Here is a 15,260-nt window from a genome sequence, read left to right on the forward strand (position 1 = left end):
AGGTTGAGGAGATCAGAAGCAGCACAGTTAAAACAGCTCAGTATGTTGAAGAAGTAAAGAAAAACCACAGCATCATTCTTTCTGCACCAAACCCAGAGGGAAGTAAGTCACTGGCTTTAAAAATTGTGCCACCCTCTTTCTCTCGCTGCCTAGGAAACAGGCCTCAGCCCTGACTGTGCACAGTCGCGCGGGGAGCTTATCTGAACCCCGGAGGCAGGCAGGCCGCCCCTCTGTTCGGATGCACTTTCTCTCCCTATGCCCCTCTCCCTGCTCACGCTCTCCCTCTCCAAAATAGAGTAAATCTTTAAACAAAATAAATGAAAGTTAATAAGAGACTGAGTTGGAAACAGCATTTTTAGGCAGGTAAGATGAATCTGGATAAACCAGAGATTGTGAATTGGAATCTATACGTCATTTTGGGGAAGAATTGGTGTCTTTAAAATATTGCATCTTTTAATCCATGGAAAGGGTCTGTCCCTCTACAATTTTCATTTTCTTTAATCTCTCTCAGTCATGCTCTGCAGGGTTTGCTGTAGGGACCTCACACATCCTGCACTGTGTTTCTTAAAAGGTGCTGGAGGATTGATATTAATGTAAATAGTATCTGCTATAAGCTTTATTTTCTGTTTGTTTCTATGTCTAGAAGTACAGTGGGCTTTTACACGTTGACCTTGTATCCCTGTTATCTTGCCTAATTACTTTATTAATGCTGTTAATTTCTGTGTAGATTCTGTTGGATTGTCTCTGCACCCAGGAATGTCATCTGTGAATGACACTTTTCCCTTTGCTCCGTGCTTTCTATTTTTAGTGGACTTATTTCAGTGACCTCTGATATGGGGTTAAGTGGAAGTGGTGATGGGGACACTTATTCTCAACTTTGGAGGAAAGTTGAGAGCAACTTTTTTTTTCCATCTTTTTTATTGTTATGTTAATCACCATACATTACATCATTAGTTTTTGATGTAGTGTTCCATGATTGTTTGTGCATAACACCCAGTGCTCCACGCAGAACGTGCCCTCTTTAATACCCATCACCAGGTTAACCCATCCCCCCACCCCCCTCCCCTCTAGAACCCTCAGTTTGTTTTTCAGAGTCCATCGTCTCTCATGGTTCATCTCCCCCTCCGATTTACTCCCCTTCATTCTTCCCCTCTGCTACCTTCTTTTTTTTTTCTTAACATATATTGCATTATTTGTTTCAGAAGTACAGATCTGTGATTCAACAGTCTTGCACAATTCACAGTGCTCACCGTAGCACATACCCTCCCCAATGTCTATCACCCAGCCACCCCATCCCTCCCACCCCCCCCACCACTCCAGCAACCCTCAGTTTGTTTCCTGAAATTAAGAATTCCTCATATCAGTGAGGTCATATGATACGTGTCTTTCTCTGATTGACTTATTTCACTCAGCATAACACCCTCCAGCTCCATCCACGTCGTTGCAAATGGCAAGATCTCATTCCTTTTGATGGCTGCATAATATTCCATTGTGTATATATACCACCTCTTCTTTATCCATTCATCTGTCGATGGACATCTTGGCTCTTTCCACAGTTTGGCTATGGTGGACATTGCTGCTATAAACATTGGGGTGCACGTACCCCTTCGGATCCCTACATTTGTATCTTTGTGGTAAATACCCAGTAGTGCAATTGCTGGATCGTATGGTAGCTCTATTTTCAACTGTTTGAGGAGCCTCCATACTGTTTTCCAGAGGGGTTGCACCAGCTTGCATTCCCACCAACAGTGTAGGAGGGTTCCCCTTTCTCCGCATCCCCGCCAACATCTGTCATTTCCTGACTTGTTAATTTTAGCCATTCTGACCGGTGTGAGGTGGTATCTCATGGAGGTTTTGATTTGGATTTCCCTGATGCCGAGCGATGGTGAGCACTTTTTCATGTGTCTGTTGGCCATTTGGATGTCTTCTTTGGAAAAATGTCTGTTTATGTCTTTTGCCCATTTCTTGATTGGATTATTTGTTCTTTGGGTGTTGAGTTTGATAAGTTCTTTATAGATTTTGCATACTAGCCCTTTATCTGATATGTCATTTGCAAATATTTTCTCCCATTCTGTCGGTTGTCTTTTGGTTTTGTGGACTGTTTCTTTTGCTGTGCAAAAGCTTTTTATCTTGATGAAATCCCAATAGTTCATTTTTGCCCTGGCTTCCCTTGCCTTTGGTGATGTTTCTAGGAAGAAGTTGCTGCAGCTGAGGTCGAAGAGGTTGCTACCTGTGTTCTCCTTTAGGATTTTGATGGACTCCTGTCTCATATTTCAACCATTTGGAGTCTATTTTTGTGTGTGGTGTAAGGAAATGGGAAAGCAACTTTTTGTTAGAGGATTATTTGGTATAGCCTTACATTGAAGAAATAAAGGTACTGCATTGGAAAAGAACATGTTCTTAATTTTAAGATTTTGAATGTCTTGTAAAATAATGCTTTGACTCTCAGTAGATGCCTTATCTTATGGTTTAGAAAAACGTTTCCCAGAATGTGTTCTGGAGCATGAATGCCGTCAGCTAGCTTATGAAACAGGAGGTGTGTCACCTAGTACGTTTGGGAGCCTTCTTATACCATATCCCCTCTTGGGAAGTTACAGTGTCCTCAGTAATAAAGGCCCTGAGCAGTCCTGCTTAAATAAAGAAACCTGTTTAACTTAGTGTAGTGTTTCACACGTTTATTTGCCCACAGAACTTTTTATGTAACACCTATTAACATCTTAATTCTTGGGAAAATTAAATTTGAATAAATATTAGCATGTTTTTTTCTTTTGAATAATTTACCTCCAAAGAATTATGCAGCTAACACTCCTGTTTGAATACATGCAGAACTCTTAAATCTTCACAGTAGTCCCTTCTGGGCTGTAAATAAAATGATTGCTCTGGTCTTCTGTCTGTTTCATGACAGAGTGTGAACCAAAACATGGGAGGCAGTGTCCAAGTGCTCACTTAATTGACCTTTGAAAAGAGAAGTACAGTTTCTCTCCTGCAGAACAGGGCCCTGGGGGGGGGGGGGGTTGGGGCGATGCAGAAGGCAGCGGGTTGCTGGCCCTTGGGAGGGCCAGGGGTGCCTCAGCTCTCTCCCTGCCCTGCTCCTGGGTCCACGATGGGTGGACGGGGGCTGCCCAGCCCTGCCAGCCTCAGGGCCGCGCGGTGCCTGAGCACAGTGGCCACCAGGTGGTGCCCTGCTCCCGGGCCGGTTCCTGCTGGATCAAGGTACTGGTGGCATTAGACTTTGTCTTCAGAGTTTTAGTGTAACATTTTTGGATCGCTGGGAAGGTTGCCGTGATGGTACAGTGGGACTCACCAGCGGTCCACGTTCGCCATGCTGGTCTGTGTGTGCGCATGCGCCCGAATGGACACGCACTGTGCGGGCTCTCGTGTGGGATACGTGTGTTCCCTGTGGGCTCTTATTTTTGCTGACCCCTTTGCGAGAGACTGCTTTGAGATTTATCTCCAAAGAAGGACACTCTTGCACGCTGGCACTGTTCCTCTGATTGGGGAAGATAGCACTGATGAAGTGCTGTTGCCTGATGTGCAGCCCTGTTCTCGTCTGAAGCCCGGTCCCGTGGAGGCCTCCGTATAGCCGTCTGTTGCCCTCCTTCCAGGGTCCGGGCCAGACGCATGTGCGTGGAAAGCTGGGGGGCCAGTGCCTTCACAGCTGTAGAGCCTTGTGCTGCGTTGGGCCTTTCGTCGTGGGGGGAGCATCCCTCCCGCCCCCAATGACGGTCGCTTTGTGCCCTCGAGGCCACTTTGCCTGCGTGAACAGAGCTCCCAGATTTGCCTCGATTAGTGGGTGTGGGATAGGTTTCCCCACTGCTTCCTGTTGATCTTCCCATAGCCGTGTGCCTTATGTGTTTGTCTCATCTTTTATAAATAATTTTTTGGTTTTGTCTTTTTTCCAGTCTGATCATTTTTTTGGTCACTAATTGATTTTAGGCTGTTGGCTAGAATTATTGATACAGTGAGGTGGACATTCATAATCATATTTATTTTCATTTTTCTTGCTTGTTCTCTGTTACTTCTCTCTTTTCAGGCTTTCTTTTGGATTGGGTTTTAAGGATTTTATGCCCTCCACCACTAGCTTATTTATATGTACTACTTTCTTTTGTTACAGTCATCATCCTCTAGAGTGTAGTGTGCATTCTTGATTAAGGTCCAGTAGAAGTCTGTGTTTCTACTACATCCAGGTAACACAAGGACGTTAGGAAACTTTAACCCCACCTATTCTTGTATGTGCGTGTTGTCGTACGTATATAATGGGTAAAAGCAACATAAATGTTTGTACAATGAACGTCCATTTGGATCTCCCCACATGCATACCCATACCAGGGCTCCTTATTTTTCCTTGAGTCTCACAACTTCCATCTGAGGTCATTTCTTTCTAAAAAACACACTTTGTTACTGCTTTTAGTAGGGAATATGCAGTTGTCTGAAATTTTCCATCCATAATCTTTTTTTAATGTTTTATTATTTATTCATGAGAGTCAGAGAGAGAGAGAGAGAGAGAGGCAGAGGCAGAAGCAGGCTCCCCGCCGAGCAGGGAGCCCAATTTGAGACTCAATCCCAGGACCCCGGGATCATGACCTGAGCCGAAGGCAGACGCTTAACCATCTGAGCCACCCAGGCGCCCCCGTAATCTTGTTCTTGAAGGATGTCTTCATGTAGGAGTCTATCAGGAAGTAAATTTCTTTGATCATCTTAAAAATTTTGAAGTAATCTTTCCAGTGGCCCCCCCCCCCCTTTTTTAAGTCAGCTGTTGAATTGTAGCTTTTAAGGTACTTGGTGTTTGGTCTTTGGTTTAGTGATTTTGCCCTGCTATTTCTGGGTGCAGTTTTCTTTCTGTTTGTGCTGCTTTTCCTAAGTTCGCCTCCTGGATCCCAGGTGTGCGCCTCTGGCTGCCTGGGCCCTTTCTCCTCACGAGCCGTCCCTGCTCTGTTTCCTGCCCTCCCTCTTTGGGGGACCTGAAATCTGTGTGTTCAGGCCTTTTCTGTTCTGTTCTCGCCCCCGTCTCGCCGTTCTGATGGGCGGTCCATTTGTGGTTCATCCGCAGACCTCTCTTCACCCATTGAGTTATTTCTGGGTGAGATATTTTCAGTCCTAGAATTTCACTTGGTTCCTTTCTGTACTGTCTTGATTTTCTGACAAAATTGTTCATCTTGTATTTCACCCCTTTGAACATAACGATCTCACTGTCTGTATCTGGTCATCCACTAACTGGTGCCGCTGGGGGTCTGTGCACCTCGACTTGTTCTTTGTTTGCCTGCCTATTTTTGATCGGGCCCTGGGCTTTGTGCATAAAAGCTTGTGGCAGTAATTTGAGTCCTATGATAGTATCTTCTTTTCTAGAAGATGATTTTTAAACATTTCTGACAGATGGCCAGGGGCAGCAGCAGTTCTGGGTCTAGTTTAGGAGGGTTAGATGGACCCCGCCACAGTCCCCTCCTCCGGGGCAGGGCCTTCAGTGTCTGCAGCTGTTCTCTCCTCTCCCCTGCCTCCAGCTTCAAGCCGCTCCAGTCGCTGGCTCCCCTCTGGGTGTCCTTCTCCTTACCTGACATTTTAATTTTTTATTTTTAAAGATTCTATTTATTTATTTGACAGAGAGAGACACAGCGAGAGAGGGAACACAAGCAGGGGGAGTGGGAGAGGGAGAAGCAGGCTTCCCGCTGAGCAGGGAGCCCGATGTGGGGCTCGATCCCAGGACCCCGGGATCATGACCTGAGCCGAAGGCAGACGCTTAACGACTGAGCCACCCAGGCGCCCCCTTACCTGACATTTTAGCTTTAAATGCCTCTAAGCAGATTAAAAACAAATTTTGTCCAGCTTTCCTGGTTCTCAGCAGGAGTGTTGATCACACCACATCCTTTTCTCAGTGGTTCGAAATGCTCCCTTTGCCAAGGATAACCTTATGGCTCTGTTCCGTCACTTGAAGGGATCAGATATGGTAACACCTCTTTCATTTCCCTCACGAACACCTGAGCCCCTGCCTGCCTGTGTGAGCAGGGAGTCCGGGATCTCCTCGTCCTGGAACAGCCCAGGGCTTTCATATCCAGAGCGGGGAGTGCTCCTGGGGAGTGCCAACTGGGGGACGGGGCTCTGATCCACCTCAGGCTCAGTCCTCAGTTACAGAGGGTTCTGTGCCCACCCCATGGCTCATAGCTGTTCCCCAAGTCTGCCGTGCCATGTCCTCAGCTCGGCCGCACACCTTCTCCTGCTGTGTGTGCATTTTCCTGTAGACTCCTGCACTGGCTCTCCCTCTCCAGATGCAGTGACTAGGTCTGGGGGTTAGCCTCAGCCTTCCCAGTGTGGGTACCAGCACTCCTGTGAGGAGCCTGCTTCGAATAGGTCGAGATGAGTACAAAGGAAATCAAACACATGGGAGAATTTCTTTCCAGAATACGATTAAATTTCTGCTTCCTTTCTTAGGTCTAGGTGTTAGCAACAGCTTCAGTGAACTATTTTATCAGTTAATTGCTATAAACCAGCTCTTCTCAAATACAGATGCACATCACAGTCACCTGGAGGCTTGTTAGGTCGGATTGCTGGCCGCAGGTCCCACACTGAGTAGGTCTGCGTGGGGCCCGGGAATGTGCATTTCTCCCAGGACCCCACCTGGTGCTGCGGCTCCTTGGTCTGGGAGCCTCACCTTGAGACCCAAACACTTGAATATTTACCAAGAATATTGTTCCATTTAAGTTTATTGGGTATTACAGCTTAGATGCCTTTTTTTTTTTTTTAATTTTAAAGAAATAAAAGAAGAGCTTGAAGATCTGAACAAAGAGATCAAGAAAACTGCTAACAAAATCCGAGCCAAGTTGAAGTGTGAGTTTACAGCTTTGGCTGTGTGTAATGGGTGATGGTGGCATATGGGTGATCTTGTTTCCCTTCTAATCTCTTATTCTTGACATTTTTACAAATCAGAACTGTGAGCACTATGAATTATTTGTATGAACTTGGAGTAGTGGCCTTTACATTATTCATTGTTCTAGAATTCTTAAACTACTGGCTCTAAGGACTCTGCACACAGGGAGCTAAAGCTAACGGTTGTTAATCCGCAAATTTAGGACAGAAACACAAGTTCATATTCATCAAGGTTAATTAAGCATTTGCTTATAATAAATTGTTAATTTCTCATAGAAGCCTATTTTTATGACATTTTTTGCTAAATTGCAGATACTTGAGAAGGTGAATAGCTTTTCGTACGAATCTCCAGTTCTTCTTAGTTTCTTAAATATGCAGGAGTTTAGCTTCCAGTGCTAGAGGTTCAGCTCCAAGAGGTAGCTTCTGGGAGGTTTGGGCATAGAGGGAGATGCTGAGAAGACACGCTTTATCTGATTGTTTCAAAAGAGCATTCAAATCCAGGAAATCTCTGCAGATCAGAAAGAACTTTTGTCAGGGAGCATTTCAGACAGGTGGGGGCAGGGAGATGACCGCCCGAAGCCTGTGGCCACCCCTTTCAGCTTTTTACCCCCAGGGCTCCCACCTGCCCAGGTGGCTTCATCAGCACATATGTCAGTGTATTGCAGAACAGAAGGATTTTCACCCAAAAATAAAACCACAGTGCCATGATTATATCCAGTTATTTATTAGGAAATAGCCCATCAGAATTTATGCTTCCCCAGTGTTCTTTGAATTTCTTTTTACAGCGTGCTTGAACTGGGTTCCAGATAATTACCATACTCTGTGATTGGTGGCATGTCACTTAAAGTTTTTAAAACTCAGACTCTCCTTCCCTCTTCCCCCACTTTTTTATTTTGGTTGGAAAAACCAGGACATTTGTCCATCAGAATTTTCCGTGCTTCAGGGTTTGAAAGCTCTGTATCTCCTGTAGATGGATAGTTAAGTTCTCCAAACTCCATCAGAGTCAGGTGATTTCTTTTGTTTGTTTTTCTTTTAAATGTTAAGATTGAACATCTGGTTTTATTTTGTGGTATTGCCAACGATGGATATCATTATCGAGATCCATAAATTGATGAGGAATCGATAAGAAAGAAAAGCATTTCGAGGTTTGGCTTGAGAACCTTCTGTTTTTTAGTTTAAAAGGTGACTCTTTTCCTGTCTGTTTCCAGCTATTGAGCAAAGTTTTGACCAGGATGAGAGTGGGAACCGGACTTCAGTGGATCTTCGCATCCGGAGAACCCAGGTTTGGTTGTCTGCCTCATCCAGACTGCAGCGATGTGAAGAATAGGTCTTTTTACTTCTTTCAAATTCAACATAGTTCATCTTTATGTCACATTAATCCTTACATCTCTATAGATGACCTCCTTATTATGAAGAAAAAGTGTATTCAGTCCATCAACAGAGTTCTGCTCTGAAGAGCAATATTATCTGAATTATCTGAATCCCTGGAGGGTGGGGAGGTGAGGTCCACACCTTCTAAAGGTTTGTGGTCCAGGCTGCTCACTTCTGCCTGACAAAGGGGGGCCCCCATGTGCAGGCCAGGCCTCGTCCAGTTAGCCGGGAACCACGGGCGAGCTCGAGTCACAGTGTCTGCGTCTGTAAAGTGGGCGTGCTGGTGGCGCACGTGAAGCTCTCAGCCTGGGTTCTGTCGTAGAGTCGGCCGCTGCTCATCTCACTTTCTGTGTGAGAGACTCCCATAACAGGTGCAGTTTTCCTGATGTCATGTTTTTGTATGTCACTTTCAGCAGAAATGATCATTATGTGTTAATTGCTTCTGTGTTAATAGCATTCTGTACTATCTCGGAAATTTGTGGAAGTTATGACAGAATATAACGAGGCACAGACTCTGTTCCGGGAGCGGAGCAAAGGACGGATACAGCGTCAACTAGAAATAAGTGAGTAAAGGAAAATGCTATTTTTGTAAAAAACATATTTTTCTTAAGGCCTGACATCAAAGTACTGTAACTTCAGAAGAGTTATTCCATCTTTATTTTTTGCCAATATTGTAAAACCTAAAACGTTTTCATGACTTCCTGTTCGTTGAATCACCAGAAATTTTTCTTTATTTACATCTTTTGGAAAATCCTTGGTGAGTGGACTTTAAATTACTTTCTAATCAGCATTACTTTTGGAGGGTTAATCAGATTTGGAAAACGTTCAGCCATTATCTCCTCAAGTACTCTTCTGTTGCCCCCAAACCTCCGTGCCCCATCTGGGGAGACGGTCTCTGAGGGCTCACGGTGCTGTGTGTCTGGCGAGCAAGCGCAGACGGCCCTTTGCTCCAGTCTGCCTTGCAAGGACCCATGTGTAGCCGTCAGCCTGGGACGGTGGGGCTCGGGCCTCCCTCTGGGCAGAAGGCACTTTGCTGACCGCATAAAGGTCAGTCAGGTGTGTCCGCTCCCCGTCAGAGAAGACCAGGGCTCCTCAGCTGTGGCACGAGCTCACGACAGGCACGGTGCGCACCTCCCCAGGGACCTGGGGAGCCCAGAATAGCTGCGAGTGTGAACCTCATCAAATGGTATTTCAACATATTGACAGAGACACAGTTATATACCACACCAGTGACGTGTGAAGTGCACAGGTCAGCAGCTTTAGTGGGTCACACAGCCGATTGTAGATCATTTGTCGCCCCAAAAATGCACACCTACCATCAGTCGCTCCCCGCGCCTCTTCGCTGGAGCCCGTGGCAGCCACCGGCCTCTACCAATTCGCCCGTTTTGGACACTTCACATACATGGAATCATGCAATTTGTGGTCTTTTGTGACTGGCCTCTTTGACTTAACACAGACGTTTCGAGGTGCAGCCATCCCGCGGCCTGCTGACTGAGGCGCCATCGTGCGGACGGGCCGCGCTGTGTTTATCTGGGCCTCAGCCGATGGATGTTTGGTCATTTCCACTTTATGACGATATGAATAATGCTGCTGTCAACATTCACTTTAAATGATACTTTAATTATTATGACAGTCATTTTATTTTGTCTTTTGTGGCACAAATTGTAAAAAATAAGAATTATCAATTGAATTTTTCAAAAAACCTGTGAATGTATTTCATAGAGAGCATTAATATATTTAAACTCAAGGAAAAATACCAACAATCAACACATAACGAGTAGTAAAGCCTCTGATTCTAATTATTCAGTCTTTATGACTTCCTAGTCTATGCTGGTAACATAGCCTTTATCCGTAAGCCAGAGTTAAGCTTTTAGGAAAACATGTGGCACAAAATTACCTATGATGTCCTCCTTGTAGTTGTTTCTCATTCATACTCAAGTTAGATTTTATGATTCATTCCAATTATGACGTTCTACATGAGAGTTTCCTGATTTCTCCTGTTTCTTAGTCTCATGTCAGTTTCTGTCAACATTAACGCTCTTCTAAGAAAATACATTTGAAAGGTTAGAAAGATGTTTAAAAATGTAAACTCAGGTTTTAGTTGCTCACTTATGGTTGAAAGAGTTGTTTGTAAATGTTGGCACGTTCTGAGTGGAGTTTGTGTTCGTCTTGCAGCTGGAAGAACCACGACGGATGATGAGCTGGAGGAAATGCTGGAGACCGGGGGCCCTTCTGTCTTCACGGCAGACGTGAGCGCCCGGGAGGCCGCGGCCGCGCGCCCACACGTCCCTGCCTGCGCTTTACTCCCAAAGCGGCCCTGAGTTTATCAGTGTTTCTTTTTTGTGTTTGTTTTTCAAAGATTATATCAGATTCACAAATTACTAGACAAGCGCTCAATGAAATTGAGTCTCGTCACAAGGACATCATGAAGCTGGAGACCAGCATCCGGGAGCTGCATGAAATGTTCACGGACATGGCCATGTTCGTGGAGACCCAGGTAACTGCACACATCTCCCCATCTCCAAATGGACAGCAGGCATTTGTGAAATCTCCTAGGAGATTTCACATTGGATTCCCGCGTAGGCGAGGAAGCCAGCATTTTGGATCCAGTCTCAAAATCCAGAAGTTGATTGCAGTGTACTGTGAGACAGGGGTGCTGGCAACAGCTTCAACTTTCAGCCATGAGGGATCGGCTTCCTTAAATTCTGTGTGTCCACAGGACAGCCGACTAGGCAACCATAGGCAGACTGTTGTTCAGGGAGATTTTTAGTGAGACGTACAAATATTGTGCTGGAACTGTAAGCGAACAGGGAGATACAGAGTCTTATGTGCGTACATCCCCCTCTGTATCACGCACACGTGTGTATGTATATGGCACGAACTCGGCTCTGTAGAACAGTGTTCACAGAAGGAAAGAAATCTACCAAGTAAAATAACAGTGGGACTGTGGGGGATTTTAATATTCTTCTCTAAAATGCATATGTATTTTCAAGTGTTCTACGAGGAGCATGTGTTAGAATGGTAATTGGGAGAAACATTTAAAAGAATAAGCTCTAAATTTAGGGTGCTGTGCGTGACACAGCTAGAAGCCTGTGGTCACTGCGTGGTGGTGTTTCTTGGTTTGTCCAATGACGCAGGCGGGGAGGGTGTGGAGGTTCCCCTGGGAGAGGATGGAAGGAATGTAGACAATTCCTCACAAAATATAAAATCCAGTGTCAAATACAGGCTTGTGTGTTCTGACTCCTGGGACCTGAATCAGGCCGTCCGTGATGTTTCCAGTACGGAGCGAGGCCTGCACGCGGCTGCTCATTGCTTCAGGGGTTAGGATTCTGGTGACGCCCGTGCCGTGGGAGGGTCGGTGTCACACATCTTCGGTAGATTGCGGCCTCACAGCCCTGAAGGCTGGTTTCAGGACCTGCTCTGGCAGGAGCAGTCTGGTGAGAAGTTTCTGGGTTATGTGAGGGATGACAGGAAGTCCGTCCTTGTACGGGGTCGTTCTCCATGTGTATCACTGACCTTTTGAAGAACACTGTTTATTTTGAGGACGTTTATCATAAACTGGAAAGCTCAGGTACTGTGTGATTGGTGGGAGAACCCAACGGCCCCGGGGCAGGGGGCGGGGGCTCACTCTTGTTGGCCTGGGCAGGGCCCTTGCCTTCCCGCACCAGGAGTCTGCCAGCTTTGTATTTTCAGGGAGTGTTCCGAAGGGAGCCGTTTGGCAGTAGGGACTCTACGTTGTTTCTGTAATTATGAAAGATTTTCGAGTACCTTAGACTTTAATCGTAACAGTTCTACACCAGATGTATCGCGTTAAGCTCCATTAGAGAAAGGGCTGTATTCTTAGCTTTGTGTCTAATGCGTTCTGTCGACTCCTCTAACTCAGACCGCGTGCGTAGTCAGAGCCGCTAGTGAGCTTGAGTTTGTGGGGGCGTGAGGTAACGGTGAGTCGTTTTCCACTGCTTCTGTCACTGCTGCAGGGTGTGTATGCCGCGGACGGAGAGCCAGGGACCGTGTCCTCTCCCCTCACACCTCCCTGCACTCGCCTCACGCCACGCTCTTCCCGAGTCTCGTCAGCTCAGCGTCAAACATATGCTGGTCTTGGTTTTCTGGTGTTCGAGAGAAATCACGACCGTTTCCGCCCATTAGAATCGATGTCATTGTACATCGTGTGTATGTGCGCGCCAGGAAGGCGTTGGGCTGCCCTCACCTCCCCCGGGAGCGCACATACGAGAGCACGGCTCGGAAGGTACTTGACACGCCTCTCAGCAGCAGCTTGTCACCCACCCCTCTCATCCCTGTTCATTCTTCATAAAACGTAAACTTTGATACTTTGCATTGGCATGTTTAGAACGTTCTCCTCTGTGTGTAAACGTGAAAAACATTTGGTGTCTGTTGTGTGCACATGACGTCCGCGTGAAGACTTTATCGGTTCTCCACGGCTGTCATAAGATACGCACTCAGGTCTTTCGAAAATGTCCTCTGAGCCTGGAACTTTTCTGTTTTAAGGGCGAAATGATCAACAACATAGAAAAAAACGTGATGAATGCCGCAGACTACGTAGAGCACGCTAAGGAAGAAACGAAGAAAGCTATTAAATATCACAGCAAAGCTAGAAGGGTGAGTTTGGTTTTTAAGAATTAGAGTGCATTCTTCTCTTTGTTTGGCTTTGAGTGTAGTATGCTGATGTAACCCTCCTTATGAGGAGTCCAAGAAATAAGTAATTCCTTAACTTCTTATTTCACTTTGAAACTGAAGTGATTATTTTTGCTGAGCAGTTAAAGGTTGTGTAGGTAAGTGTGGTGATTGTGACCCTTTGTGTTCTGTGACCCCACGTTTCTCCAGAGGCTGCTGCGTCTTGGGCCATTATCTGGAGGGGGTGTAAAGCTAATGGGACTGGAATTCTAGAAGCCGTTGGTCACACATTTCGTGCACTGAACCTTTGGTTCTTCGCTGGGGTTGCTTGCCAGTTCTCTGGTTTGGAGGGAGAAGCGCATCACCGAGAGCGGACGGCGGCTGCTGTGCGGCCGCCGCGTTGAAGCTTTGCGAAGGAGCTGTAATGTCCTTACCCGAACCCCGTGTGCGTGTGAGCGAAGCTCTTCTCAGAACACAGCGACGTGACGGCATTCAGTTCTGACTCAGGGACAAGAAAGCGCTCTCCACGTTTCACGGGTGTCCTTGTCCGGCTGTTTGGGTTTCTTTCTCCCCGGGGTGGAGAAGTCCCGCACAAAGTGCCCGCCGCGGCTTCCCGTCCCGGGAGGAGGCTGCGCGGGCTCGCAGTGCCTTTTTGGCCGGGTGTTTCCACGCGCTGCCCACAGAGGCCTCGTAAAGAGGGGGCTCCAGGGTGCTGGGAAGGGAGGGAGGGTCGGGGCCTGCGCGCGGAGTCCCCGTGCTGGCCGTTCGCGGGCCTCCCATAACAGGTGCGTCTGGGCTCCACTGTCAGCCTGCAGAGCACGGCGCCCTGCTTTCTCCTGGGTGCATCTGAGTGGGTTCGTGGTCTTTGAGACACGACAGTATTCTGTGGCATCACTCTTTAAAATACTCCTACCCTGGGGCGCCTGGGTGGCTCAGTTGGTTAAACCGCTGCCTTCGGCTCAGGTCATGATCCCAGGGTCCCGGGATCGAGCCCCACATCGGGCTCCCTGCTCAGCGGGGAGTCTGCTTCTCCCTCTGCCTGCCGCTCCCCCTTGTGCTCTCTCCCTCTCTCTCTCTCGCTGTCTCTCTCTGTGTGTCAAGTAAATAAATAAAATCTTAAAAAAAAAAATACTCCTACCCGAAGCGAGGTGATAAGGTCCACGCATGAGTTCTCAGCCTACTCCAGGCACACCGAGGACTTGCCTGACAGGGTCATTAGCAAAGGGCCGGTCCCTTTGTTTCCTTAACCAGCGTGTCAATGCAGCGAGAATTTTCCTGAAAAGTTGGTTTTACAAAGACAACAGGCCTCCTGTTAAGCGTGGACTCCACTGCTGAGGAGGCCTCACCCTACGGTGTCAGCTGCTGAGAGGGGTGGTGCCCGTGTCCGGCACTGTCACCATCTGTCCAGTGACACAGCCGAGCCCTGACATCATAGGGCTTGTCCACGCTGCTCACTCTGCTCCCAGACGCCCCGCTGCCACATCTGCTCAGACCTCGGCTGTCCCTCCCGGCGCAGCTGCCTGGGCCCTGGGGGGGCAGCCGGCCTTGGGGTGCTGTGCTTTCTGGGGTGGGGCAGGAGCAGTGGAGGGTCTCACCGCCAATAGCAGAGAAACACGGAACAAAGTTGGGGGGGGGGCTCATCCGTAGGTCTGCCTGCGGGAACATCAGTCATGGGCCGCCTCGCTCCCTCCAGACTCACCATCTCACTGATGGGACCTGATAGCCTGAGTTCTAGGACTGTTTATCTCCAAACAGTCTCACTTCGTTAAACTAAAAATCACCCTTTTTAAGAACTAAAAGCTGTCAAGCAATGAGACGTCCTGTAACTTAGATTTTGAAGCAGCTTCCTGTGGATTGTTTTATTTTCAATGAATGATATCTTCTAATGTGGTGATAGGAAATTACCGTAATGTAAACGGCTTACTTTCCTTTGACAGAAAAAGTGGATAATTGTAGCTGTGTCAGTGGCCCTGGTTGCTGTAATTGCTCTAATTATTGGTTTATCAGTTGGCAAGTGAGGATGTGGATCACGTCAGTGTGCGTGCCCCTGCCAGCACGGCAGTAACAGCTCATCCGCGTACTGACTTCCCAATTAGCTATAGTGGTAACGCGCGCCGTTTTAGCGTACTTAACCGTCCCAGCAGCCCGCCCGCGGCGGGGAGCGGGGGCCCGGCCTGTCGTCCGTGGTGCCCGTGCCCGGCTGCCACGTGCACTGGGCCTTCGCAGGCTGCCGGTGGGGCTGCAGGTGGGGCATCTTTAAAGGGAGGCCTCCTTTTCACGTGGCCGTTAAAACCTCTGCGCGCAGGTGTGGAGGGGCCCACGCCGCCCTGAGGCGCCCGCACTCTGGGTGGCGGGTGGCACAGCCCCGAGGCACTTAATGCTTTCATGTACCTTTCAAG

The 15,260-nt window shown here is 47.5% G+C and overlaps 1 protein-coding gene across 10 annotated transcripts in view; it reads left to right on the forward strand.

The window, feature by feature from the left end:
- Nucleotides 1–15,260, forward strand: part of STX2 (syntaxin 2) — a 196,058-nt gene that overhangs the window by 12,287 nt on the left and 168,511 nt on the right. For 7 of the 10 annotated variants that reach the window (XR_003516868.1, XR_003516871.1, XR_003516870.1 and 4 more), the window contains exons 3-9: nt 3–102; nt 6,745–6,819; nt 8,067–8,140; nt 8,684–8,792; nt 10,405–10,478; nt 10,589–10,726; nt 12,736–12,846. Coding sequence is in view for 5 of the 10 variants with exons in the window: in XM_027575838.1 (XP_027431639.1) it covers nt 3–102; nt 6,745–6,819; nt 8,067–8,140; nt 8,684–8,792; nt 10,405–10,478; nt 10,589–10,726; nt 12,736–12,846 (681 nt within the window). In the remaining 5 variants the exon portion in view is untranslated. Of the gene's footprint in view, nt 1–2; nt 103–6,744; nt 6,820–8,066; nt 8,141–8,683; nt 8,793–10,404; nt 10,479–10,588; nt 10,727–12,206; nt 12,476–12,735; nt 12,847–14,798; nt 15,000–15,260 lie in introns of those variants that run through there. The other 3 variants (XR_003516867.1, XM_027575841.1, XM_027575842.2) reach the window with 3 other exon arrangements.

Source organism: Zalophus californianus, chromosome 14 (genome assembly GCF_009762305.2).
Source record: "Zalophus californianus isolate mZalCal1 chromosome 14, mZalCal1.pri.v2, whole genome shotgun sequence".
Lineage (NCBI taxonomy): Eukaryota > Metazoa > Chordata > Mammalia > Carnivora > Otariidae > Zalophus > Zalophus californianus.